This window comes from Acomys russatus, chromosome 7, assembly GCF_903995435.1.
Source record: "Acomys russatus chromosome 7, mAcoRus1.1, whole genome shotgun sequence".
Classification (NCBI taxonomy): domain Eukaryota; kingdom Metazoa; phylum Chordata; class Mammalia; order Rodentia; family Muridae; genus Acomys; species Acomys russatus.
This window is the reverse complement of record NC_067143.1, coordinates 2,701,378-2,713,967: the sequence shown is the minus strand read 5'-3', so window position 1 is coordinate 2,713,967 and position 12,590 is coordinate 2,701,378. Positions and strand designations below refer to the sequence as shown.

At 37.4% G+C, this 12,590-nt stretch overlaps 1 protein-coding gene across 1 annotated transcript in view; it reads right to left on the bottom strand.

The window, feature by feature from the left end:
* LOC127191351 (vomeronasal type-2 receptor 116-like) overlaps window positions 1-5,926 on the bottom strand; it is a 28,856-nt gene extending 22,930 nt beyond the window's left edge. The window contains exons 1-2 of the mRNA XM_051148415.1: window positions 5,715-5,926; window positions 157-451 (exon numbers count right to left, since the gene is read on the bottom strand). Of these exons, the coding sequence (XP_051004372.1) occupies window positions 157-451; window positions 5,715-5,926 (507 nt within the window). The remainder of the gene's footprint in view (window positions 1-156; window positions 452-5,714) is intronic.
* Window positions 5,927-12,590: the final 6,664 nt, after the last annotated feature.

Below are 12,590 nucleotides of genomic sequence, written 5' to 3'. Positions count from 1 at the left end.
CTGCAAGCAGGGGCAATATGGATTATTCTCCACATGTCTGTGAACTAGCTTTTAAGGGTGCATAATTCAAGTATCCCTTTTTTAGTTTTTTTTAGACACCTATAATATCAACAAAAGAGACCTGATTCCAAGTTCTTCTATTTCACTTTTTCTCACCTGTGGAAATTTGAATAGTTGCAGCAGTGTTCCAATGTAGGCAGATGTTGTCCACGATGTTCCTGTGAGTACAGCAGCAAAATTTCTCCTTTCACAGTTGTAGTTAGGTATAACATTGCCTTTCCTGTGAGCTGTGAGCCAAGCACAGGTAATCATAAGAATGTCCTTCTCAGTGAATCGGACATTGTTGAAGTCAAATCCAAGAGATATGTTGGGTAAAAGATTTGGGTTTCCATTTATCTCCTCAATGGCAAATGCCAGAGCCAGAAGAAACTGGTAGTTCTTAAAATTATATCTGTAAAAATGGCATAAAAGCACAGAAAAGGAAGACCACATATGCCTGTATATTTAGTGCAATAATTTGTATTATTTTCATATCATTTTTCTTTCTAAAGAATGTATATTTAACTTATCACCATGAACTACTTTAACTAAATTATGTAAATGGTTAGGATTAGGTAAAATCCTTTAGTATTACCACTCATTAATTATACTTCCTCAAAGTATGCTTTGTTTTTCTTCCATAGACAGATACAATAACAATTCTGTCTTATATCAGCAAATAATTGTCCTGAAACAGTACTTCTCTTGGTATCTGGACTATGGCCTTTCAGTCTCTTCAGCTGTTAAAAGCCATTGTTTCTTCATTATACTATCCAGTTTTCACTACACTACCTTTTAAAAAGTTATTTAATTTATTCATGTATTTTACATCCACACCAGAGTTTTCCCTCTGTCATATTGTAGCTTGCCTTATCCCCACTTCTGCCATTCATGCCACTGTCTTTTCTCCTCAGAAAAGAAGAGGTTTCCCATGGATATCAATCACTGTTAGCATACCAAGTTGCAGTAAGACTAGGGGCATCTTCTCCATTTGAGGCTATAAAAGGCAGCCAAATAAGGGGGAAGTGTCCCAAAGGCAGGCAACAGAGTCAGAGGCAGAACCTGCTCCAGATGTTAGGAGACCTATGTAAAGACAAAGCTACACAACAATTCTGTTTGTGAAGAATTCATAACAATTCCCATACGTGCTTCTTAGTTGGCATTTTAGTCTCTGTGGTTCCTCGTGGGACTAGGTTATTTTGTTTTTTAAATCTTCTCATTTTATCTTTGACTCCTCTCACTCCTGCACTCCTTCTTGCTATTTTTCTGGATTCCTCAAGCTCTATCCAATGTTAGGCTGTATGTATCTGCCATCCGTAGAAACAAAATCTTAATGAAATATAATTCTAAGGTTTGTTCATTACATATGTGGCCACTGTTGCCATTTTTTGACATTATTTTTTAAATACAGAAACCTTAAATTGCTGATAATATATCACATGCTGATACTGAGATCCAGAGAAAAACCTGTGTCTGCTGCTAAAGTGATGTGATTAAAGAGACTGCAGCTCTGTGCCTGCTATATTTTTATTTTGTATGCATTTGTGATGTTTGTGTGTTTAACTTTGTGCATTTTTGTGCCACTGTGTATAGGTATATGAAGGACAATAAGTGTGACTGCATGTCAGGAAAAACCTCAGGAACAATCTTGAGTATCCACCTTCTTTACACATAGGCTGTATTTTGTTTACTACATATTTAATTGGTTTAGTGATTTATCATTTGTTTGGTTGATTCTGTAAGACTTCGTCTGAATATTTAGCTGTTCCTTGACCAAATTTTCTTTGTATCTTAGACTGGTCTTGAACTCATAAATACCCACCTACCTTTCTCTTCTGTGTACTGGTTATAAAAGCTTTTATGACCACATCTTGTTGGCAGATTTCCTTAATTTTATACCACATAAGCTCAATCCCTAACATAGCAAACTATAGAGATTTATTTTGTGGGAGATATGAATATGATACACACACACAAACACACACACACAAACACACACACAAACACACACACACAAACACACACACAAACACACAAACACACACACAAACACACACACACAAACACACACACACATATATGAAAAACTTGTATAAATAAGATACCTTCTTTCTCTTAAAAACGCCCTATAGCCCCACACATTGAAGAGTATCATTTTATTTCAGTGTCAATGTGTGTTGACTACAGGTAAGGATTAATTAGGATTCCACTCTGTGAATTTTTCTTTCCTCAAATGGCCTAAAGAACATAGCTGAAAAATGGTGAAAGAAATTAAATAACCAGAGGCTATGAACAAACCCAGAGAAGCAATCATTTTTGGAGACATCAGGGATATTACACTTGTGATATCACAAGAAATTTAACAACATACCAAGATCTATGTATCCCCAAGTAAAACAAAATTCCAGCATGGAGAATGGAGGTAGGGAAAGATCATCCTCACAGCTGAGGGCATTTGTATTTGTTAGATCTTTATCGTTGTGACTTAAAGAAATACTCGCCCTTCTTAGTCATCAGAGAAATGCAAATCAAAAGGACACTGAGATTCCATCTTACACCCATCAGAATGGCTAAGATCAAAAACTCAAATGACACCACACGGTGGCGAGGATGTGGAGAGAGAGGAACACTCCTTCATTGCTGGTGGGAATGCAAACTAGTACAACCACTTTGGAAAGCTATCTGGTGCTTTCTCAGAAAAATGGGAATAGGGCTTCCTCAAGACCCAGCTATTCCACTCCTTGGAATATACCCAGAAAATGCCCTACCACATAACAGGGACATATGCTCAACCATGTTCATAACTGCTCTATACATAATAACCAGAACATGGAAACAGCCTTCAAGTGTCCCTCAATAGAAGAATGGACTAAGAAACTGTGGTATATTTACATGATGGAATACTACTCAGCTATTAAAAATGAGAAATTCCCAAAATTTGTGGACAAATGGATTGATCTAGAAATTATCATAATGAGTGAGTTCACCCAGAAGCAAAAAGAGACAAACGGTGTATACTCACTTATATCAAAACACTAGTCCAAGGGATACGTACCATGAAAATCTTTACTTACCGAGAAAGTGGGACAGAGGAGAGGATATCCAATTGAGACTTTAGGCAAGAGTAGCATGGAAGAAAGGGGAAATAGTAGGACCCACAGGGTCCTGGAAACCTACAAGAAGAACTTTATGACAGGCAGATCTGGGTCCTGGGGTCCTCCTCAAACTAAGGCACCAGCCAAGGAGAATATAGGCAGTAAGCTTCGAACCCCTACCAAGACCTAGCCAACGAACATGATATTCTCCACCGTTGAGTGGAGAGTGAGATCTGACTCTCACATGAACTCTGGTGCCCCTTTTCTGACCATGTCCCCTGGATGGGGAGACCTAGTGGCACTCAGAGGAAGGATAGCAAGTTACCAAGAAGAGACTTGATATTCTAAGAACATATATAGGGGGAGGAGGTCTCCCTCAGTCACAGACATAGGGGAGGGGAGAAGGAGAGAAATGGTAGGAGGGAAGAATGCGAGGAAACAGGGAAGGGCTAACAATCGAGATGTAATATGAATAAATTAATAAAATAAAATAAAAATGAAAGAAACAAAAAATAAACTCAAACCCATATTTTAATTCATCTGTAGAAAAGGAATTTACTCTCTTATGCACCACAATGATAATCTCCATTAGATTTTGAAAGATATGAGCTAGCATCAGTAAAAGGTTTAACTTATTGGTCAATAAAATGTAGGATACTGTAGAAGAGTTTGAGAGCCTGAGTTTAATGTCAGCACACATATTGTGTGGCAAGAAATCTTGTTTCCACAATTTAATTTAACTTCAAATGTGAGCTGCATCAAAAATATGCATACATGCACACACATGCACACTCACACACATACACACACACACATACACACACACAAAATGAATGTCATAATAAATTCGAGATGATTTTATCATGAATGGCACAATGGAGTAAACAGCTTTTCTCTTAAAATTGTTTTATAGTCATCAGGAAGCATATATGTATTTCCTAAAAAATTTATGCAACAAATGCTCACTTGGCACCTATCCCATAGTGATCCACTAAAACAAAGTTCCATTTAGTAAATGTGACAATGCAAAACCTTATGTAGAAGATTATAATCACAACCCACTCATTCTTTGTAAACATGTAATTCCAGAGAACATATTTAAGCACACAAATTACAGAAGAAATAAAATTTTCATGGAGAGAGGAAAAATAATCATCCCTTTGATGCACACAAACTTCCACATAGGTAAATAAAAGATTAAGTAAGAAGGACTGAAAAATTATTCTCAGCTCTGTGATATATATGTCTTTCTGTGATCCATCCTATATGAAAAAACAATACATTTAGTGAATTCACTGTATAAGACAGTACTGTCAATTGACTACAATAAAAGTGATGTATTTCTGTCGTGAATTTAGGTTCCTTTTACTGATAACATATTAAAAAGTTTGACAGCAAAGAATCCTCTTATTTATAATAAATCAGACTATTGCTCATGCAACTGAAAGTACAGTATTTTTAAGGATCGACTTGAATGCAAGATATAAAGAGAAGCAAATACCAACATACATTGGTGCCTGGATTTCTGAGAGTAGAGGACATAGAAAAAGTATGAGTTAAAAGGAGCATTAATTATGAGGTAGTAAAAGAAGCATGACAAACATTCAACATTACCACACCTGCGAATACTATGGTAATTTGTGATTTTTGAGAAGAAATATCATTTCCTTAGGAATTGGACCTACAACCAAATGTTTTATCTAAATAAATTTTGCATAACCATCTTGGCCATGTTTCAAAATCTAAAAAACATCTGTCAAGGTAACAAAATGATCAGTGGCCTTTAAAATTTAAACATTTTTTCCTTCCACTGTCTTTGATTTAATGACTTAGTAGTCCACAAAGTTTTTAGCAAACACATAGTATTGTTACTCTGAGCATAAATTACCTTCACATATACATTTCCTTTGGTTATTTTTCACTTGTTGACTCCCAATGCATTTCTGCATGTGTTCACATGGTTTTTACCAATGCTATTGCAGCAAATTAAAGGTCTTACTGCCTGGATCCATACAGATATAAGCTCTGCATGGGATAGGAAAATCTTATTGGATAGGCACATATTATTTCATGTATTAAGAGACACTTGAGTATTTCACTCTAATTCAGTAAGACTTGTCTGACACTATTAATTCATCCTGCATATTTCACAGAAACTAAGAAACAACCCAAAGTTTACTCTCTCACAGTCATTATGACTTCGTGAACATGTCTAATATCATCAGAAAAGTTCAGAAATTTAGGAATTCAGGAGTTTTGGAATGCCTTGAAAGCAAAGTCAGCCTTAAATTAAAGCATCCTACTTCTGAAATCATAATACACTTAAAACTATAAAGTCCTTGTGGTACTAAAGGCATAGCAATTAAGAAGTTGCAATTATCAAGAAAATGAAGATATAAGAGTTATTATTTCATTTTCCCTTTGAAAAAAGGAAAAATGAAAATAAAACTGAAGAAGATATTTTAGAACCTGTTAAAGAGAAATTGTCCTAATAAAAACAAGAAGTAATATGTAAAATTTCATAGCTACAGCATACAAGTTAAAAGAGCTATGAACTCTAAAATGAATAATTGTACTTACTGTAGGTAATAGTCCTCATAATAATATAGTATATATGAATGTGGAATTTTTTTGATGGTGTAGTAAGTGTGAACAGGGAAAAAGGCACCAATCACCACATCACCTTTAAGGTGAAAATGTTCATTGATTTTGAAATAGCATTTACTGAAAGTGAACTTGCAGACAACACTGGGAATCTGCAGGAGCAGGAGGATAAAAATCCAGGAGTACATCCTTTGAATACGTATATCTCATTGATGGTGATCACACAGTGCCTAGTGTATATATTCTCGGTTCTTGTTTTTGTGAACATGTGTGTTTTGAGAACTGTTGATGAGTAAGGCTGTCCCACTAATCACACCAACATTTTTCTTTCTCTTCTAGAACAGCCATTGGGAATTCTGAAGCTATTTATTCCATTGGGCTCTGCATCTGTGGCCCCTTATTCCAGTTAAAAAAAAAAAAAAAACATGCTGGAAACATGTTTGTCGACTTTCTTTACTAGGAAAAAGTCTATGATTTCAGCCAAGACTAGAGATAGCCAGAGGTCAAGTTGAACCCTTCTTGAACTGAACTTACTAAAAATATGAAGAAAATAACTTTGTTTGACCCTCACAGATTACATCAGAGGAGGACAACTATGTGAAAGAAGAATGGCTCATTAAGAAACAATTTCGAGTAAAATGACTGAAAATTAATTGCCCATAATTCTCTCTAAAATCTAACTATAGAAGTGTATGTATGTCCTTATGGCTTATACCCTGTTGGCGTCTCAGACATCCACTTGTTTGTTATAAATCTTTCAGCATATCAATAATAGGTAAATAGTAAAAACATTTTTCTTTTCTCTTCGGTGAAATGAATAGCCCTTCTTGAGACATAATTCCCCTTATATTTACAACTTTGATTCTTGAACTACTTATACCCACTTTTATTACTGACAAGTCACTGAATCACATTTTTAAAATCAGGACTTGTTCCTAGATCTCAAAAAACTTAGAAAACCCTCTATTTAAGTTTCTGATTATATCAGCAGGTGTTAAAATTTCATACTTTTTCTTTATATAACTAAACCATTGAGAACTACTTGACTGTCCTATTACACAGTATATGTAATGAAGCTATTTTGTGCTGGGCTCTATTTACTAGCTCATAGCAGGATGGTATGGTAGTGAGTGAAAACACTGTGTGTTGAAGTTTAACAATGAGTGGATATTCCAATAAGTTAACTATAAAGAATTGAAGAAAAGAGTGAAAAGAAACACAAATGCTTCAACAAGAACAAAAGTATATTATATATGTAAATAGGTTAAATACAAACTTTTTATTTGATTATATATAATGAATCTATGGACAAGAAGCAGAATATTGTGTCTGCATTCAATGAAAGGATGAACAAAATAAGATTAACTGTAGTAGACATCCTAAAAGTTTTAATTTTAAGATACAACTGTGTAATAATAAGCCACTTTGCCTCATCTCTTAGCTACTGAATCAGACCAGATTAAACCATGGTTACTTTCATACCTTTATACCCCTGAATGGCAGTTGTAAATTTATACACATCCAGGTTATTTCATTCTCAAAGAAAGTCTAATCCTTTGTGTCAATCATCTGTACACAGAAACATTTTGTATGATGGACAACCACTGGCCAAATCAAACTGAGACAGATGTGCTGAAAACTTTCTAATATAGACCAAAGATACTTTATACCAAACATATAGCAGCCATACTGGGCTGCATATTGGCCTGCTATTTTGGGTCATTTAATTTTTTTTTTTTCTAAACAGGGTTTCTCTGTGTAGTGTCGGCTATCCTAGACATCCAAACAACAAAGACCATATAATGCCACTAAGCAACTCCTTAAACATACTAACTGTAGGCACTTATTAGAGTCATCCAGTAGCAAAAAAGGAGAACAACAATACCTCGAGGAGCCATGAAAAATGCTTCCACGAGAATCCAGCAATCCTGTCATTTTAAGCATTATAATAAAATGTAGTCTACTTAAACACTATCAAAGAAATCCAATACGTCAGTTTTGAATATAAACCAAGTACTCAAAGAAGATAGGAATAAATTCCTAAATTAATAATCTTAAAACACAAAAATCAGCTCAATTAAATAGTGGAAAGATTAAAGACATGAAAATAGGAATACATTCATTAAAGAAAACTCAAAATGAAGTTGATAAATCTAGGGTGTCAAGTAAACACCTCAAAGTTAAGCCTTATCAGTACATTACAATACACGGAAGATGTAATCTCAAGTGGTGAAAACAAGATAAAGGAGGTGACAACTTCATTCAAAGCAAATTTTAAATATAAGATAAATCCACACACAAATTGTCTAGAAAATCAGTGATATAATGAATGTATACAATTTGCAAATAAAAGAGATAAAGAGGGTGGATCCAAGATGGCATTGAGCGGGGTGAACCTTGTTTAGAAACTGGAGTAATCGAGTCAGAGATTTGGACTATTTTCTTAAACAGGAACTCCAAGCTTCTGGCTCCACCACATTGGAAGAATTCCACTGTTCAACATAAATAAACTACAGAAATCCTGCATATCCCCGAATGCATGGAGAGCACGGACCAACTGGCCAGCAGCTGCTGAGGCAGTGGCTGCTCAAGCAGGTAGCCGGGCATACAGTCAAGATCCCACCTGCAGAGGGGTTTGGCGCAGTATCTGGAAGATCTGGACAGAAATAGGTCCTAGGGGAACAGAGAGAGTGCTTCTAGGGGTCCACAGTGAGACCCAGAACCGGTAAGCAGCCGCTGTGGCTGCAGACACTCAAATGCTGGAAGCAGGAAAATCCCCACCTACTGAGGTGATTGGCACAGTACCGGAATATCTGGACAATACCAGGTCCAGGAGGAACAGAGAGCATGTTTCTAGGGGTCTGCAGAGAGATCCAGAGCCTGCACAGAGAACAAGGCCCCCGAGAGCGGCTGCCCTGGCTGCAGACTCTCAAGTGGGTAGCCTGGAGCAGGAAAGGTCCTGCTGGCTGAGGTGATTGGCACCGTGACCAGAAAATCTGCATAATACTTGGTCCAGAGGGAACAGAGTGTATTTCTGGGAACCCACAGAGAGTCTCAGAGCCCATGAACATAACATGGACCATCTTGAAGAGCAGCCACTAGGGCTGCAGCCACAAAAGCGGGTAAACAGTAACAAAGACAAGACTCTGCCTACTGAGGTGATTAGCATGGTGATCCACCTGCGGATGTGATTGGCGCAGTGTCTGGAAGATCTGCACCATACTAAGTCCAGGGGATCAGAGAGTGTGTTTTTGGCCTCACCAGTCTGTAAAGAGTCCCAGAACCGAATAGGGCTTCCTCAAGACCCAGCCATTCCACTCCTTGGAATATACCCAGAAAATGCCCTACCACATAACAGGGACATATGCTCAACCATGTTCATAGCTGCTCTATACATAATAGCCAGAACATGGAAACAGCCCAAGTGTCCCTCAATAGAAGAATGGACTAAGAAACTGTGGTATATTTACATGATGGAATACTACTCAGCAATTAAAAATGAGAAATTCCCAAAATTTGTGGACAAATGGATTGATCTAGAAATTATCATAATGAGTGAGTTCACCCAGAAGCAAAAAGAGACAAACGGTATATACTCACTTATATCAAAACACTAGCCCAAGGGATACGTACCATGAAAATCTTTACTTACCAAGAAAGTGGGTCAGAGGAGAAGACATCCGATTGAGACTTTAGGCAAGAGTAGCATGGAAGAAAGGGGAAATCGTAAGGACCCACAGGGTCCTGGAAACCTACAAGAAGAACTTTATGACAGGCAGATCTGGGTCCTGGGGTCCTCCTCAAACTAAGGCACCAGCCAAGGAGAATATAGGCAGTAAGCTTCGAACCCCTACCAAGACCTAGCCGACGAACATGATATTCTCCACCATTGAGTGGAGAGTGAGATCTGACTCTCACACGAACTCTGGTGCCCCTTTTCTGACCATGTCCCCTGGATGGGGAGACCTGGTGGCACTCAGAGGAAGGATAGCAAGTTACCAAGAAGAGACTTGATATTCTGACAGCATATATAGGGGGAGGAGGTCTCCCTCAGTCACAGACATAGAGGAGGGGAGAAGGAGAGAAATGGTAGGGAGGGAAGAATGCGAGGAAACAGGGAAGAGCTAACAATCGAGATGTAATATGAATAAATTAATAAAAAAAAGAATCAAAAGAAAAAAAAAAAAAAAGAAGAGTTCCAGAACCCGACAGGAGACCAGGCAGTTGGGGATACACTGCAGTGCTAAACCTGCACTTACAGCTTGTCTGGTCTGTGCTAAGATTTAGAGGAAGGGTGCACTCTTCCCAGCAGTGAGACAGGTGCTCGTCATTGTTAACCGGGAACTTTGTATCTGAGACTGAACTGTGCGTGGTGTATCTCCAGGCTGGAACTACTGGCCCCGGAAAAACACAGGACAATGGATGGCTCTGATGCCAGACCAATGTGCTAGTCCCAAGAAAGCCCCAGGGGCCAGTGTCCAGGTGAGCAGGAGTGCAAAACTAGATTATGCAAATGGGTTAGGATTAGGCAAAATGCTTTAGAATTACCACTCATTAATCATACTTCCTTAAAGCATGTTTTATATTTCTTTCATAGACAGATACAATAAAAATAATTTTCCTAATATAGTACATCTGTTGGTTACTGGATTAAGGCCTTTTAGTCTCTTCTGCTGTTAAAAGCCATTCTTTCTTCATTAAACTAATCAGTTTTCACAAACACTATCTTTTTAAAAAGTATATAATTTATTCATGTATTTTAAATCCACATCACAGTTTTCCTTTTGTCATCTCCTCCCAGGCCTTCTCCCCACTTCTCCCATCCATGCCACTGTCTTTTCTCCTCAGAAAAGGAGAGGTTTCCCATGGATATCAATCACTCTTAGCATACCAAGTTGCAGTAAGACTAGGGGCATCTCCTCCATCTGAGGCTATAAAAGTCAGCACAATAATGATGGAAAGTGTTGCAAAGGCAGGCAACAGAGTCAGAGGCAGAACCTGCTCCAGATGTTAGGAGACCTACGTAAAGACAAAGCTACACAACTACTGTATTTGTGAAGAGTGCATAGGTAATTCCCATACATGCTTTATAGTTGACACTTTAATCTCTGTGGTTCCCTGTAGGACTAGGTTATTTGATTCTTTAAGTTTTATCATGGTATCCTTGACCCCTCTCACTCCTGCACTTCTCCTTCCTAAACTTCTGGATTTTTCAACCTCTACCTAATCTTAGGCTGTGCTCTCTGCCATCTGTAGAAACAAAATATTAATGAGATGTAATTCTAAGGTTTTTTATTACATATGTGGCCACTGTAGCCATTTTTGACATTATTTTTAAGTACAGCAGCCTTGAATTGCCAATATATCACACACTAATATTGAGATCCAGAGAAAAGTTCCTAAATTGAGGATATTAAAAATATTGCACCTCTGTGCCTGCTATATTTTTATTTTGTATGTATTTATGATGTTTGTGTGTTTAACTTGGGTGCATATATATGCCACAGTGTATATGTGTATGAAGGTCGATAAGTATGACTGCAAGTCAGGAGGAAAAGTTTGAGGAATAATCTTGAATATTCAACTTCTTTACACATAGGTTATATTTTGTTTATTTACTATATATTTCATTGATTTAGATATTTATCATTTGCTTGGTTGATTGAGTACGACCTAGTCTGAATATTTAGCTATGGCTTGACTGTAATTTTCTGTGTATCTTAGACTGGTCTTGAACTCATACCTACCTACCTGCCTGCCTTTCTCTCCTGAGTACTGGCTATCATACCTGCCTGCCTGCCTTTCTCTCCTGAGTACTGGCTATCAATACTTCTATAACCACTTCTTGTCGGTAGATTCCTTAATTTTATACCACCTGAGCTCAATTCTCTAACGTCGCAAACTTATATTCTCCTGTTTCTATCTCCTACCCTCCTTATGATCATTGGATTATGAGCATGCAATCATTCACTTTTGTGAGAGATATGAATAGTGATAGTCACACTTGCAAATTGAGTGTTCTATTCTCTGAGGCATTTCATATGTATATGTATATATATATGACAAACATACACACATATATATGAACAACTTATATAAATAAGATACCTTTTTCTCTTAAAGACCCCCTATATTCCAACTCACTGAAGAGTATCATTTTATTTTAGTGTCAATGTGTGTTAACTACAGATAAGGATTCATTATGATTCTACTGTGTGAATTACTCTTTCCTTACACAGCCTAAAGAACATAGCTGAAAAAATGGTGGAAAAAATTAAAAGTCAGGAAGCTATGAACAAACCCAGAGAACCAATCATTTCTACAGACAACAGGGACATTATACTTGTGATATCATAATAAATGTAACAACATACCGAGATCCATGTATCTTCAAGTAAAACAAAATTCCAGCATAGAGAATGGAGGTAGCAAAAGATCAACTTCATAGCTGAGGGCATTTGTATTACTTAGGGCTTTATTGCTGTGAATAGAAACAATGGACATAGAAATTCCTATAATAGAGAACATTGACTTGGTGCTGGCTTACGGTTCCAGAGGCTTCATAAATTATCTTCATGGTGGGAAGCATGGCAGCATGCAGGCAAACATGTTCTTGAGGAAGGACCTGAGAGATCTTCATTTTAATCTGCAGTCATCAGAAGTGAAGACTTACATATACAGGCTAGACTTGAGCTTCTTAGACATCAAAGCCCACAGGCACAGTGATACACTTCCTCCTTCAGCAAGGCCTCCTAATAGTGCGACTCATTTTAGGCCAAGGATTTACCACATCACTCTATAGGAACCATTCCTGTTTCAACTACCATTCCTTACCCTCAAGGCTAAGTTCAG